The sequence below is a fragment of the Hippopotamus amphibius genome, chromosome 7 (assembly GCF_030028045.1).
Source record: "Hippopotamus amphibius kiboko isolate mHipAmp2 chromosome 7, mHipAmp2.hap2, whole genome shotgun sequence".
Classification (NCBI taxonomy): Eukaryota; Metazoa; Chordata; class Mammalia; order Artiodactyla; family Hippopotamidae; genus Hippopotamus; species Hippopotamus amphibius.
Window position 1 is genome coordinate 9,024,959 of NC_080192.1, and position 14,208 is coordinate 9,039,166.

The window sequence follows — 14,208 nt, forward strand, 5'->3', positions numbered from 1 at the left end:
TGTAAAAATTGAGAACACTCCGCCCCGCCCCCGGCCTCGCCTACTACGGAGCGGCCAGATCCTAGAAGCTTGACCCACCAGGCTGGGCTTGCAGTGGACAGCTTCCGGGAGAAGGCGCGGCCTGGCTCGCAAAGGGTTGGTTGGGTTGCGATTGGACGACAAATGCGTCCTTCGGGGGCGTTGGCCCCGCCTCCAGATCCCGCCCCCTTCCCGCCCAGTAGTAAACCTAACGCATGCGTCCTAAGGAAGGTGGGCACTTCCACCCGGTCACGGCGGAACCTTTTGTTCTAGCTCACGTTTCCACCGAAACGACAAGGGTTGCCAAGGCGGAAGTAGTTGAGGCGTGTGGGCGGAGCCAAGCGCCGCTATGTCGGCATCCTTGCTGCGGCGCGGCTTGGAGCTGTTGGGGCTGCCTGAGGGTGAGGAGACCTCCTGCCTGGGCGGGGAGGCGGCGGGGGCTGGGGGAATCCAGAGGGTTCGGAACGGTCCAGACCGGGCTTAGCCTCGCTGAGGTGGGAACCCTGAGCGCCCTCCGACATGAGTCCGTCTCTCTCTTCCCCTACAGCCCCCGGGGCCGCGCCAGGCCAGACCAAGCCGAGCCAGGCTCCGATGAAGCGGGCCCGCAAAGCGAAGGCGCCCCAAGCCCAGAAGCTGCGGAACTCGGCCAAGGGAAAGGTGCCCAAGTCAGCGCTGGGTGAGCTCGGGAAAGGGGCAGGACGTGCTGCCCCCGGGGCCCGGGGCGGGGCCCTGGAGAAGGGGGCGCTTGAGTCACGGCTTGAAACATTCCCCAGGCATCTCTAGAACACCTGCGACGCGCGCGGGGCGGGGCCCCGGGAACACGAGGGTGAACGAATCACATCGTCCCTGCCCTCAAGGTCTGCAGGCCTAGTGGGGAGAGAAGCATCGAAGAGTTTCAAAGTCAGCACGTAGTTGTTGTGATGGGGTCTGTGCAGTAAGACGATGGTGCTCTGAGAGGGACTTAGAATAGAAGGCCAAATCAGGCTTCTCTGAGGAAGCGACGTTTAAGCCCAGACCTGAAGGAACTATGAGCGAGCTGGGGAAGAGTACTGTAGACCCTAGAGACGATGGTGTATGCCAAGTCAGAAAGAAGTTTATTGCCTTTGAAATTTTGAAAGAAAGCTTGGTCGAGGTGACAGGTAGTGAACGAGGGTCAGAGGCAGAGCATTTAATAAAATTAATGCTCCATGTTCCGGGTGCTTTTCTAAGTCTCCTACAAATGTTTGCTCATTTAATCGCTCACAGCAACTCTGTGAGGTCGGCACTATCATTATCCCCATCTTATAGAAGCAGAAACTGGCCCCTGCCCAGATGATACAGGTGGAAACCAGACAGTGTGTCTCCAGAGCCCTTCTCCCACCTGCTTCTTCAAGTGGGAGGTGCTGTGGCCTGGGCAGTGGTGACAGTGCAGAGATAACAAGAGAATCGTGCAGGTGGAAGATGCTGTGGGGAGGGAGCATTGATGGCTGCAGTGGTGGATTGAGTTGGCTGTGAGGCTGGAGGAGGAGGGAGTCAGCGAGAACGGAGCCCAGTTTCTTGTAGAGCATCTTGGGGGATGTGATGCCACTTAACGAGAGGATCAGACTTGAAGAGGGACAAGTGTGGGCAGGATGGCGAGGTATTTTGACCCGCGGCAGGACTTGGTGAGCTCCTCGTGTGTCTTTGAATGCCGAGACCAACTCGGCGACTCGGGGCGAATGATGGGTGCCACAAGCTTAAAGAAACACAGAGACAGATTTAAGAGAAAGATGGGACCGGGGGACTCAAGACCTCTAGGATCAAGAGCCCCACTGATTCATCCCACGTTGCTTTTATTGAGCTCGCGGCATTCAGGAAGCAAGATAGCATAAGGTTTTCACACTCCCAGTTCTGTCCCACAGTCAAGGTTTTCTTTGAAGTAGCCAAATTTCTTTTTGTATATCTTTTTGCACAAAGGGCCTCACATGATTGGGGGCAGTGGTCTTTTGCAAGAACAGCAGAAGGACTATCAGTGCGTGCGCTTGCACAGATCCTTGCTGTGGTGAGAGGGCAGCTGCTATTGGCCAGGTCTCTGTTTGTCTCCTGGGTCCTGATCTGAGCTGGGCGTGGAAAGCAAAGCAGCCATGGGAGCAGGAGACCTCCCTCAGAAGGGGTGAGGGTCTGTGCCCCACCTCTGTTGGCCCCTCTGCGACTGTGCCTGTCTTGGGTTGTTCCTTCCCTGTGGAATCTTACCCGTCTCTGGCTAACCAGCCATCCTCCAGGACCAAGCAGGGTGGTATGAAGTGTGCAAATGAGGGAGGGGCAGCGCCCCCAGAGAGGATCAGTTCTCTGTCTCGGTAGCCTATGCCCCCATGGCCTCCATGCCCAGCACCTGCCTCTGACAGTGGTGCCCCGCATGCACATGCAATTTTCTGACTCACGCTAACCTGGCATTGCTAAGCCCGCACCCTTAGCTCCTCCGCTGCTCAAGCAGGACATCCTGCACCCAGTTGCTTGCCCCACACACTTTACTTTTAGCCATATTTTCTGTAATATTTTCAAGGCTTCAGAAAGACTTCTGAATGTTTTCCCACATTTGAATCCCCAGGGCCTGGTGCAATAAAGGGTGTTCAAGTATTTTTTTAAAGGAGCTACAGGGCTTCCCTGGTGGTGCAGTGTTTAAGAATCTGCCTGCCAGTGCAGGGGAAACGGGTTCGATCCTTGGTCTGGGAAGATCCCACATGCCGAGGAGCAGCTGGGCCCATGCGCCACTACTACTGAGCCTGTGCTCTAGAGCCCATGAGCCGTAACTACTGAGCCTACGTGTCACAACTACTGAAGCCCGAGCACCTAGAGCCCGTGGTCTGCAAGAAGCCACCACAATGAGAAGCCCAAGCATCACAAGGAAGAGTAGCCCCCACTCACCGCAACTAGAGAAAGCCCTTGTGCAGCAACAGAGACCCAATGCAGCCAATAAATAAATAAATAATAAATTTATTTAAAAAATAAATTTAAAAATAATAAAAATAAAGGAACTATGAATTCCAAGGAGGAAAGACAGCATGAGCAAAAATGTGGAGGCAGGAAAGAGAGCCTGGGCTGAGCCACAGTGATGCTGGTGTGGAGCAGGCACGTGGGGCCGAGGTCACTCCTCCATCCCAGCCCCCGCCCTGCCGCCCTGTCACAGCATGTAACCGCCCTCTCAAGCCTCAGTGGCCAACTAAAGAACACCTTTATGGCTACCACTTTGGTCTGAGCTACATCATTTCTTGCCTGGATTATTGCAGAAGCCTCCTAACTGGTCTCCCTTCCACTCCCCACTCCCCTAGTAATCTTGTTCTCACCATAGCAGCCAAAGTGATCCTGTAAAACCCTGAGTCAGACCTCTCTCCTCTGCCCCGCACCCTCCAGGGGGAGAGCCTGAGTTCTTCGGTGAGGCCCCACCTGATCTGCCCCCCTCCAGCTTCGTCTTTTAGGGTTCTCCCCTCCTGTCCAGGCACTTTCTCTTCTTCAAGCACATTAGTCACACTTCTGCTTCAGAGCCTTTGCACTGGCTGTTCCCTCTCCCCAGAATGCTCTCCCTTCACAGTGTCACACTCTCTCCCTCCAGTCTTTGCTGAGAATTCATTTCAGTGAGGCCTTCTCAGAGCCTCTCATTTATTTATTTATTTATTATTTATTTTAAAAGTCATCACACTCTGATGACTTTTTTTTTTTTTAATATTGGCTATGTTGGGTCTTTGTTGCTGTGCGCCGGCTTTCTCTAGTTGCAGAGAGCAGGGGCTACTCATCATTGCAGTGCGCGGGCTTCTCGTTGCGGTGGCTTTTCTTGTTGTGGAGCACAGGCTCTAGGCACGCAGGCTCCGGTAGTTGTGGCACATGGGCTTAGTTGCTCTGCAACATGTGGGATCTTCCCGGACCAGGGATCAAACCCGTGTCCCCTACATTGGCAGGTGGATTCTTAACCACTGCACCCCCAGGGAAGCCCCAAAGCCTCTTATTTAGAGTTGCAGCCCTACTTCCGGCATTCCTCATTTCTGTTTACTATTCTTTTTTTCTCCATAAAATGATCACCCTCTAAAATACTCTTTACCTTGTTTACCATCTCTCTTCCCACGGAACGGAAGTTCTACGAGGGCAGGACTTTTTGTCTATCCTGTTTCCTGCTTTGTGCTCTTGCACCTAGAACAGTGTCCCCCCCCACACACACACACAGACAAACACACACACAGACACACACACACACACACACGGAGTAAGTGCCTAGGACATATTTGTTGAATAAATCACTTTGAGCAGCTGGAACCAAGGGGGACTTTCTGCAGGTTCTGTGTGGAGTGTGGTTTTGACAGAAGGGCCCAGGCTGTTGCAGTGATCTGGGGAAGGGACAATGGGGCCTTTGGCAGGGCTGCAGGAGGTGGCGGTAGAGTGGGGAGATGTCAGGAAGGGACCCAGAAGGCTTCCAGGGCGTGAATCTGAAATGATGCCACTCTGCCTGCCATCCACAGTTGAGTTCCAGAAGCGAGAGCGTCGAGGTTACCTTGGAGTAAACCTGCGGTTTATGACCAGTGCCAGAAGCACAGTGGCTGAATCCATCACCCAGCAGGTTCGTCAGGGGGATGAGGTTGTGGGAAGGAACATGGGGCTGAGAACTGAGGCTGTTCTTGGGATCTGTGGGAGTTCAGCCCTGAACGTAGGGTGCAGGTTGCCCCCTCCAGGCTCGTAAGAGCTGGACACACTGTTGTACTGTGAGGGGCCTCCCCTTGGAGGCCAAGAGCAGAGCGGGGGAGGTGGGAGGCTGGGCCTGGCCTTATTCCGCTGTGACTGCTGTGGGCCTCCATTGGCGCCTCTGTAAATGGGAATGATGTGCATTGCCTCCCGGGACAGTGTGAGGGTTGGGTGAGAGGGCGGCACTTGGTCGGCTGCACCAGGTTGTGTGGCTGCGAGTGACTGGGAGTCACCACAAGGGCTCCTGACTCTCACACACCCCCAGATTGTACGTCAGAACCGGGGCCGCAAGGCCTGTGACCGGCCTGTGGGCAAGACGAAGAAGAAGAAGAAGGCGGCCGAGGGCACTGTGTTCACTGAGGAAGACTTCCAGAAGTTCCAGCAGGAATACTTCGGCAGCTAGGCTCCCAGGAGAACACAGCCTGCTCTGACCTCTCAGCCTGGCTCAGGGAAGCCCTGGAGTGGAGGCTGGGGTGGAGCTCACGAGCTGGAAGCCCAGGGGAGGACCATTGCTCAGACCCGAGCTGATGTCTGCAGGCTCGGTGGGGGGGGGGTGCCCCCTGCCTGCTGGAGGGGAACACGTCGCACTGCTGTTTGCTTTAGTCCAGGGAGGGCCTTGGGGCTGATTGCTGTGCAGAAACCAGTCACTGCGTCCTTGGGGACCACGCCTCTGATAGAAGGGCTGCTGGCTGTTCCAGGTTTTAATAAACGTGGCCCAGGGGCTGTGTGTGCTGCTGTAACAGTGTCTCCTGTCTCCTCTGGCACTGGCACCGAGGAGCCTTCCCTCTCTCCCCCACCTCCCGACTGGTTCTTAAGGCTCCAGTCCTGCAGCTCAGCCCCAGTGCAGGCGCCCCTGCAGAGCAGTTCACCGCATCCGTAGACCCCGCAGGCCTCCTCCTCCGGGGGTGGCAGCCGCAGCTGAGAAGGCAGCTCTTGAGGCAAAAATAGCGCCTGCAGCTGCTGGGGGCTCTGGTCCAGGGAAGCCGACACCGGGGTCTGAGGGAGGGAGAGCGACTGCCTCAGCCCAGTGCCCAGGGCTCGTGCCCTTGTGGGTGGGGGGAGGGGGATCAACGGCCACTTTATTTTTCCTCTTACCTGTGTCACATGAGGTGGGGACTAGTGGGGTGACTCAGGAGGGGGCCTCACGAAACAGGGTTTCACACTCAGGTCAAGCTGAGCTGCACCCCCTCGGGAAGGCGGAGGCTGGGCCGCGTTGGGTGGGGGCGGTGCGGGGCAGGTGCTGTGGAGCAGATGCCCGAGTGAGTGGGTGGTGCTGCCCAGCTTGGTCTGCAGTGTGGCCTGGACAGCAAGTCCTGGAAGCCCAGGAGTCCCTTCGAGGGTGGGGTCGGGGGCCTCCTGGAGAGTGGGCCCTGGAGGCCTTCAGGCAGCTCCATCTGGCTCCCCTACCTCCCCCCCCCCCCATGTCTAAAGGGCTCCCTGGGACACGTGTCATCTGGTAGAGGACTTCTGAAGGCCCCTGTGGCTGGGGTGCAACGGTCTGCGGACACTGCTATGGGTTCTTTTGTGCAAGAGGAGAGGTTTTTACCCCTCATACACCCAGACTCCGGGAGGGTGGGGAGTTGTTCCTGGTTATTAGCCAGCTTTTCATTCTAAGTGGGGACAGAAAGGGGCCACAGAACTCCCTGAGGCAAGCTGGAGCCTGTCCTGTCTGCAGGGGGCCTCCATCTGAGAGTAGGAAGCTGGAGGTCAATGTGGGCAGGAGAGGAGATGCTGTGACCCCAAACCGGTACTGCGGCGGCGCCACCGCTGTCCTCAGACGGTTTGCTCCGAGAAGGGAGAGGCTGATGTTTCCCAAGCTCTCCACGCTCTTCCCCCCTCCCTCCCCCCCCCCCCCCCCCCCCCCCGCCTGCTGAGAGCGTCTGTGACTCCAGTGGGGAGACGCTCAGGTGTCCCTGGAGGCTCATTCCCTTCCTCTTCTAAGCAGCTTAGCCGAGAAGCGGGCTCAGCTTGTCACTCGCTCTCACCAGTTTGTTCTCTGAAGAGCAGGTTGACCAGGGCCACTTCTAATAGGCACGCGCCTGCTGCTAGGGCATCATGTACAGGTTCCTGCCCCCTCCCCAGGTTGTAGAGTGTGGTCCGGGGGAGGGTGAGAGCAGGGGTCATCTGCTTCTCTGCTTATGAGTTTCCCAGTAGGCTTTATGTCACGTTTCTGCCGAGTAGCACCAGTGGGTGTGTGCCCGAACCCCCTTGGCGTGACTGACGTTAGCGTTCACCCCTGAGAGACTGGTCCTGGGGGTCAGGGTGGGACTCCAGAATCTGTATTATAACAGCCACCCTGGACAGTTCCGTTGCTGGTGGTGAGAAGGCAGCAGGGGGCCCTGGGGAGGTGGGTGCTGGCGCTGGAGGAGGGAGGATGTGCCACCGCGGGGGCCAGTGCAGGCCTCACAGACGGGGGTGCTCGCTGTGAGCCCCAGACCTGGTGGCTGACAGATCTACTGGGAGAGGAAAGGACAGAAACCAAGTAAGAGGACACTGGGTGGCCACATTCATGCCAGGGCTAAAAAGACCGCAAGAGGCCTTCCCCAACTGAGTGGCTGTAAAGCACCTGGAAGCATTCCTGTCTCGGGTGGTTAGGGGCAGCTGACACATTTGCCCAAAGACCACATGGTGTCCAAGAGGAGAGCCCCAGCTTCCTGTGGCTTCCATAGGGGGTGGGCTGCTCAAGCCATGCCCGCACCCTAGGCCTCCATGAGTGGGAAGGGCTGGCCGAGGCCCAAGCAGGAGTGGGCAGGACTGCGCAGGACTGCCACATGGGACCTCCCCTAGGGTGTGTGCGTGCACAGGAGGCTTAACAAGTTCAAGTTCGTGCAGGAGCTGGATGGGTCCCCATCAGGTGACTCCCTCTAGCGGAGCTGGGGCAGGGTGGGTGTGGCTGCATGCTCATTCGTTCCCACCTCCGAGGCTTTGCCTGGGCTGGCTTTCTCAAGTGCTTTACCCCTTCTGTCCACAACTTTCCTTGTCCTTCAAAGCCCAGCTCGGGGTAGCTAAGACCTCGAAGACCACCAGGTCCAAGCTCCACGTGTGACACCTACTCCCTTGGTGACTTGGGGAAAAGGTCCCATCTGGGCCACCACAGATACATCTCCCATGTTACCCTCTGCTAGACATACAGAAGCAGGTCAGGGAAACACAGGCCCCACCACAGGGGGGCAAAACAGGCAAAAGCCAATCCCTAGAGAACCCTGGGTTCCAGTAGCAGGCTGTCACTCCAAATGCCTTCTGCTGTGGGACCTGTGACAGGGTCACCACTAGGTGTTTAGAACAGTGCCTGGTGCCACATTTACATCACCCTTATCCCAGCCACACTCATGTCTACACTGTTTTTCATAACGGAAAACTCCCTTCAGCAGGCCCCAAGGCTCAGGCCAAGAGGAAACGTCTGCCTTAGATGCAGTAAGATGTGAAGTTACCAGCCAGGGATGCAATAAGGCAGCATGGTTCCGGTGCTCTTCCATCTTGCAGGGATGGTAGGCCTTTCAGCTGGCAGACAGGAGAGCCTAGGAACCATCCAGCCTTCTGGCCTCACTCGCTTTGTTCCAGCAGAAACTGAGAAGCCATCTTACTCTAAATGTACCTTCTGGAAATGCCTCTAACTAACTGCTCTGTGTGCCCAGCTTAAGGCCTATGGGGTCTTATCTGGGTACTTAATGCTGCTGGCAGAAAGCCACGATCATGAAGGAACAGATGGAGCCCAGGTTCTGCCACCCTGTTCCTTAGGCTAATATTCCTAGCCTCACTTGCACCCAAGGGTGGTAACATCAAGTCTAACAGTTTGGGGCTCTGGGGAAACCACCCAGCCACCTTTCAGGGAGCAATCTAGCCCCTCCCCTTCTCAGGGATACAAACGAAGGCATCAGTGACCCTGACCCATAGGCCAACGACGCCAGGAAAAAAATTTCTCACTCCGAGCCTGAATTTTAAGTCCCGACAACCCACACCTCAAAGCAATCAAGAAATGCTGCTTCAGGGATTTGACTGGGATCTTTACCAGAAGAAATTAGACACAGCAGTCTTAAGTACTTTCACTACAAAATAATTTATTTAACACAGCTTCAGCACTAGCCTCCTATGTACAAGCACACACACTAACTACCCTAAACTAGGGGACCCTTTTCTTCCCCCTTGCCTTGCGGACCTCTTCTATCAGATCTTTCAGATACTGGATCTCCTTGGCCAAAGAATCTGCCTTCTCTTTCAGAGCTTCATTCTTCTTTTCTAGCTCTTTACATTCACCAGTGAGGGCCTCCTGCTCTGCCCTCTTCTTCTGGCGGTACCTAGTAGCTGCTGTCTTATTCTGCTCCATCTTCTTCAGCTTCTTATCTAGTTTCTCACCCTTTACTTTTGCTGCTACTATCTTCTCTCCAGGAGGGTCGTAAGGTTTGGGGCGGGCAGAGCCACCGGGGGCACCTGGAGATAGCAGGCTCCTATTTGGAGAGCCCCTGGAGGTAGGGGGGCTATGCTGGGGAGAGCCCAGGTAGGAGTCAGGACTCATACAGATGCCACTATCGTTATCTGAGTGGGCATCCTCCTCCTTTACGCACTGAGGGATCACAGTTATGTAAGTGGTGGAGTCTGGCTTCCTATCCTCTTCAGAGATAACCACTTCACCGCATAGCTCTAAACTAAAGGAATGATCTGGAGTGCACGACAGGGCCCCTAGGGAAGGGGGAAGAGGTTGCAAGAAAGTGAAGGGGACGCCCTGGTCAGTTGTTGGTAAACTTTCTGGAAGATGGCCAATTGGGTTCACTATCTGGGGGGGCTCCTTATTAGTTTCCTGGAGTAGGGGGTCAAAGAGATCACACGTGTCATCCAACGTGGCCAAAAGCTCATCTGGCATGGTTTCCAGGTCATCTATACCCAACAGGGCATTAAAGTCAAACTCCTTCAGATCCACTTTCTCCACCATCCAGTCTGTCCCAGAGAAAGCATCCTCTGCAAAAGATTAAAAAGTTGAAACTAATGAGTCAACGTACAAGAAAGACCCCATCACCAGCTCCCACCAGTAGATAAAAGCCCACTCACCCTTGCCGTTGTCTGAGGCACTGATCAACCCATCCACAGCCAGCCATTCGGAGGAGCCCGCCTTAGCCTTGTCGCCGGAGAACCCATGAGGTTTGAAGTGCTTGGCCAACTCCAGGCAGTCATCTAGGAGACCTAGGCTCTCTTCAGCCCCCAAACCCGACTGGTCGAAGGGGGACATCAAGTCCCCCACCAACACCTCGCTGCTCAGGAAGCTCATCTCGGCCATGTTGCGAGGTTTTGGTGGTATCGAAGAATGTGCTTAATTCGAAGATGTCTTTGTCGGTTACAGCAACGCTGCTGCTGAATGCCGTGAGAAGCCTGAAAAGGAATCAGAAACCAAGTCCCATGAGCGATCAGCTGCTCCGAGAATTGCATCTTCCCACCCGAGGCAGGACGGCCAAAGAACTCCACTCTGTTGAGAATCGGGACCACGTGGTCCCAGGGCCATCGAGTCAGCCTTCCCCTCGGCCATCGGGCTGCACAAGATGGACGCGCGGCCGTTCCCCAGCCGGCCACAAGAGGAAGTCGCCCGCCCCACCCTCACGTCCAAAACCGGCGGCGGCGGCCGCCCTGCCCCGCCCACATCCCCCCGTGACTCACGCCGCGGCCGCCGCCCTGCCCCGCCGCCATCTTGGCTACTGCCACGTCTCGCGGGGGCGCCAGCCAGGACCCCAGGGACGTCGAGGGGCCCGGGCCGCCAGAGGCTTCGCTGCCTGGCGCGGCGCCGCGCTCTCCCAACCCAGGGGCGCCTGCGTCTTGGGGACACCCAACCAGGGCCCGCGCGTCCCGGGCGCTCGTAAAACGGCTCGCCCCTCCGCGAAGCCGCCCAGCCGCCGATCGCGCCCAAGCCGGCGGAAACCCCTCACCGACCGGGGGCGCACGGCCAGAGGCCTGGCCCCAGTACTTACGCCATGGCTTAAGCCGCTGGGGGGTGCCGCTGCAGAGCCTGGTGCTGCTGCCGCCGCTGCAAAGGCCAATGCTGCCGCAGGCACTGCTGCCTCTAATACGCCATGGTGGCCGCAGACCCTGCAGGAGCGGAGGATAGAAGGCGCCCGCTCGTACGGTGGAACTACATTTGCAAGTGGAAAAAGAAGAAATGGCGGCGGTGCGCCGAGCGCGGGTCCTTTATAGACTCTGCCCCCTCCGTGATGACGCATCACAGACCACATTCTTCCGCCGCGGTCACGTGACTCGCAGCTCCCACCCACGTATTGTCATCTATCCGATGCCCCTACCGCTCCCAGTCTCCGACTTCTAAGTCTAGGGCGTAGCTGTGAAGAGAGAATGAGTTATTTTTATTTATGACCTCAAGAAAAGGCGCACTTCTTTACAAGCTTTTAAGATCAAAGCTCCACTCCCCTCCGCCTCCGGGGAACGCGGAAGGATCCGCCACACTCTCATTTCCGGCGTTGGCCCGAGGGGCGGAGACAAGTCTTTCCTCCCAAGAAAGGTTTTTATTGTGAAATGCAAGGTCCCCTCGTTCTCGCGCGAGATGCTGGAGGAGAGCGCGCATCGAGATGATTGGTCAGGCATGGTGAGTCATACATATCTCGGGTTTCTATTGGCTCAGGCCCCTGATCTGCGCGGGAAGAGGCGGAGCCGCGGGTGAGGTTCCCGCCGTCTGATTCTGTCGTCCGTTCGCTGTTTTTTGTGACGCCGGTGTGCAGTGGTTTTCCTCAGCCCGGCCCACACGCAGCCGGTCACGATTGCTCCTGGCAGCCCTGGCTCAGTGGGTCCCAAATAGTGGCGTTAGGCCCCGGCCCTTGCACTCCTTTCCTGCCGTCTTCAGTGAAGCTCCGAACTAGCGACCAGGTTCATGAAATCCGGCGCAAGGAAAGGTCATTTCGTGTGCGTTTTCACACGCAAGCAGTTGAAAATACTGAGGACGTGCAAGCCCTTCAGTAGTTAAAAGGGGAGACTGGTGACCTCAGTCGAGATCACCCGATCTATGCCCACCTAACCTCAAAGGCGAGTCGAGGAGATGCATAATCCTATAGTCTAACCTATCGTATTTTTCCATATCCGTTTAGCAAAAATACGTTTGCTGTTTTACCAAAGAGTGCAACCTGTCTCAGGGGAACTTCTTTCGGTTTATGTAGTTTCAGTTCCCCTAAGAACAAGGAGAGATTTTATCCAGCTGCTATCTCTCACTCTAGGATAGTTTCAATTATCTCCCAACTCTAACTCCCAGGCATAACCGCTTCCCAGCAAGTCCTCCTAAATGCCCGGTTGCGGGAGTTTGTGTGTTTGGAGGCCGCAGTCCAGGTCGGGCCAGCAACCTGCCCTCTCTACTGGAGAACTGTTAAGGGCGATGAGAAAGCCCTCCACCGCCCTCCAACCCTCTCGTCAGGGCCTGTAAGGGAGGAAACCTTGAGTTCCCGCTTCCATTCATTTCAGTGGGCCCTACAAATATTATTTCTGTGATGTCAAAAATTGGGGAAGCACTGTCCTACATAACTTCTGACCATTCATTGACTTGATTCAGTCTAGCCCAACAGTTTCTTTACGATCGTAAACTGAGGACTGAAGGGATGAAGTGTCTTGCCCAGTGGAGGCAGTATAGGGTAGGAGTTATATGAGATTTTAGGGGCAAACCCCCCAAAACGTGGCTCTTCCACTTATTAGCAGAGACAGTTTGGTTAAGTGACTTTATCCTCGCTGAGTCTCAGTTTCCTGATCTGTAAAGTGAGGCTAATGATGGGTATCCTTATCCTTAGAATGAAGTAAGATAATACATGCAAGCACTGAGCCAAGTGCCTGGTATCTGCTAAGTGCTGGGTAAATGGTTGCTATTACTACTATTATTAGAACTCAGGTCTTCCGACCCAGCTCCCAAGCCCCCCTCCCCATCTCCATTACATCATCCTGCTTCCTCAGAGGACTGTTGTTTACTGAGGTGAAATCAACAACTATAAACAACTGGTATATGCAAAGCATGCTGGATGCCGGATGTGGTTTTTCTTTCCCCTTGGGGAATCACAAGTATCTAGATACATGTAAGGCGTCTAGTCTTTCAGTGCAAAGGCGATAAGAATCCCTGAGCCACTACCCAAGTCTTCCAAAGGTGTAACTAAGGCCCCCTGGGGCATGTCCTTCTTTGCTGTATGGAGGGAACTGTCAGTGCCTCTTGATGAATGACCATGCAGAGAGTTGAGAATTAAAGTAACACTGCCCCAGGGTGACACTTTAGAGGAGTGGGAGAGTGACTCCAGTGGCTGCTTGTCCCGTGCTTTCTATCATGGGGACCCAGATCAAGCACTTCAAAGGTTCTCCTAGCTGCCAGCAGAGAACCAGTCCCACTCCTGTAGGAACAAGTTTCATACCACACACACACAAATCAAGCTGTTGGAAAGGAGACTTTTATTTTCTTCTTCCCAAGCTGTGGATGGACAGCATGTTCCCCAGCTTTATTTCCTTCCTCATGGAGAAAAGGGACAGTTTTCTGGGTTTCAGGACTAAGCTGCTTCTATATGGACCTAGCCAAGACAGGACAGAAAGACTGGTGACTGATTCCAAAGGCTAAACACATCAATGCTTATTGAAGTGCAGACAAGTGACTGGAAGGCAAGTTGTGGACTTGGCCTCAGGGGCCAAGAATATGTGATTGATATGAAAAGGTAAACAACACACTGTATGCAGTTAACTCCAGAACCAACATCTGTGGTATTTTGGCCACTTAGAATCAACTAAGCATATCTAAAAGGGCTACAGCCTCACAGCTCTAGTCCTAAGTCCTCTTACTATTCTCTTTGGCCTTGATCTTCAGCATGAAGGGCAGGGTTCTCACAAATCCTATGAGAGCAGTTCTCAGCCAGGGTCATAGTGTCAAAGATGTGCCACAGCAGAGCCTCTGGACACATGCAGGGCTCCCTGCTCACAGCATTGCCTGGCGCCTCTCCAGGGCCTTTTGATCCTGAAACTGATTCCTCGCCAAAACCATATGAGCTCTCAACTTGAGTGGGGTTTGAGGAAGTAAAATCAGCTAATCTGGAGTGTGAACAGGAGGACCACCAGGGGCTGAGCCCAGGAGGAAAGACTGTAGGCCTCACAACAGTTTTTCCAAACATGGGCTTCAATTATTTTTATTTGGAAAAAAAAAAGTCACAACCAAGGTATAAAGAAAAATACTGTTGTCCTGAACTCATGTTTTAGGAAGGGGCAACAGGGAAAACCAAAATACACGTTGGAATTGATTGGATTTTTCAAGATGATGAGTTTTTCTTCAAGTATTAGGCTAACTATGTGGTTTGCTAACCTAGATGGTGCAGAACTTCCAGATGGACAAGTAGCTGATGCTGTTACTTCAGGCAAAGATGGGAGTTACTGAGTAGAAAAGCAGAAAGGCGGGAAAAGGCCCTACATCTTTCCCCAAAGATTAAAAAAAAAGTGTGTTGCCTCCATCCAAGAATCTCAAAGCACTTGACTGCTGTCCATGTATTATGATGAGACTTGTCTCATCTC

General features: G+C 54.7%; 2 protein-coding genes across 2 annotated transcripts; one reads left to right on the plus strand and one right to left on the minus strand.

Annotated features, from left to right (window-relative positions):
• The first annotated feature begins 262 nt into the window (after window positions 1-262).
• RPS19BP1 (ribosomal protein S19 binding protein 1) lies at window positions 263-5,438 on the plus strand. Its single transcript, XM_057740491.1, has 4 exons — window positions 263-419; window positions 566-694; window positions 4,485-4,582; window positions 4,970-5,438. The coding sequence occupies exons 1-4, from the start codon at window positions 368-370 to the stop codon at window positions 5,105-5,107; spliced, it is 417 nt and encodes a 138-aa protein (XP_057596474.1). The 5' UTR covers window positions 263-367; the 3' UTR covers window positions 5,108-5,438.
• Window positions 5,439-8,742: 3,304 nt separating this feature from the next.
• Window positions 8,743-10,795, minus strand: ATF4 (activating transcription factor 4). Its single transcript, XM_057743112.1, has 3 exons — window positions 10,656-10,795; window positions 9,748-10,065; window positions 8,743-9,657 (listed from the first exon to the last, which is right to left on the minus strand). The coding sequence occupies exons 2-3, from the start codon at window positions 9,971-9,973 to the stop codon at window positions 8,825-8,827; spliced, it is 1,059 nt and encodes a 352-aa protein (XP_057599095.1). The 5' UTR covers window positions 9,974-10,065; window positions 10,656-10,795; the 3' UTR covers window positions 8,743-8,824.
• Window positions 10,796-14,208: the final 3,413 nt, after the last annotated feature.

Coding starts and splice junctions, on each gene's coding strand:
- ATF4 (XM_057743112.1), bottom strand. CDS start 9,973: ATGGCCGAGATGAGCTTCCTGAGCAGCGAGGTGTTGGTGGGGGACTTG. Junction 9,658..9,747: donor TGCCTCAGACAACGGCAAGG/GTGAGTGGGCTT, acceptor AATCTTTTGCAG/AGGATGCTTTCTCTGGGACA.
- RPS19BP1 (XM_057740491.1), top strand. CDS start 368: ATGTCGGCATCCTTGCTGCGGCGCGGCTTGGAGCTGTTGGGGCTGCCT. Junction 695..4,484: donor GGTGCCCAAGTCAGCGCTGG/GTGAGCTCGGGA, acceptor TGCCATCCACAG/TTGAGTTCCAGAAGCGAGAG. Junction 4,583..4,969: donor CTGAATCCATCACCCAGCAG/GTTCGTCAGGGG, acceptor ACACACCCCCAG/ATTGTACGTCAGAACCGGGG.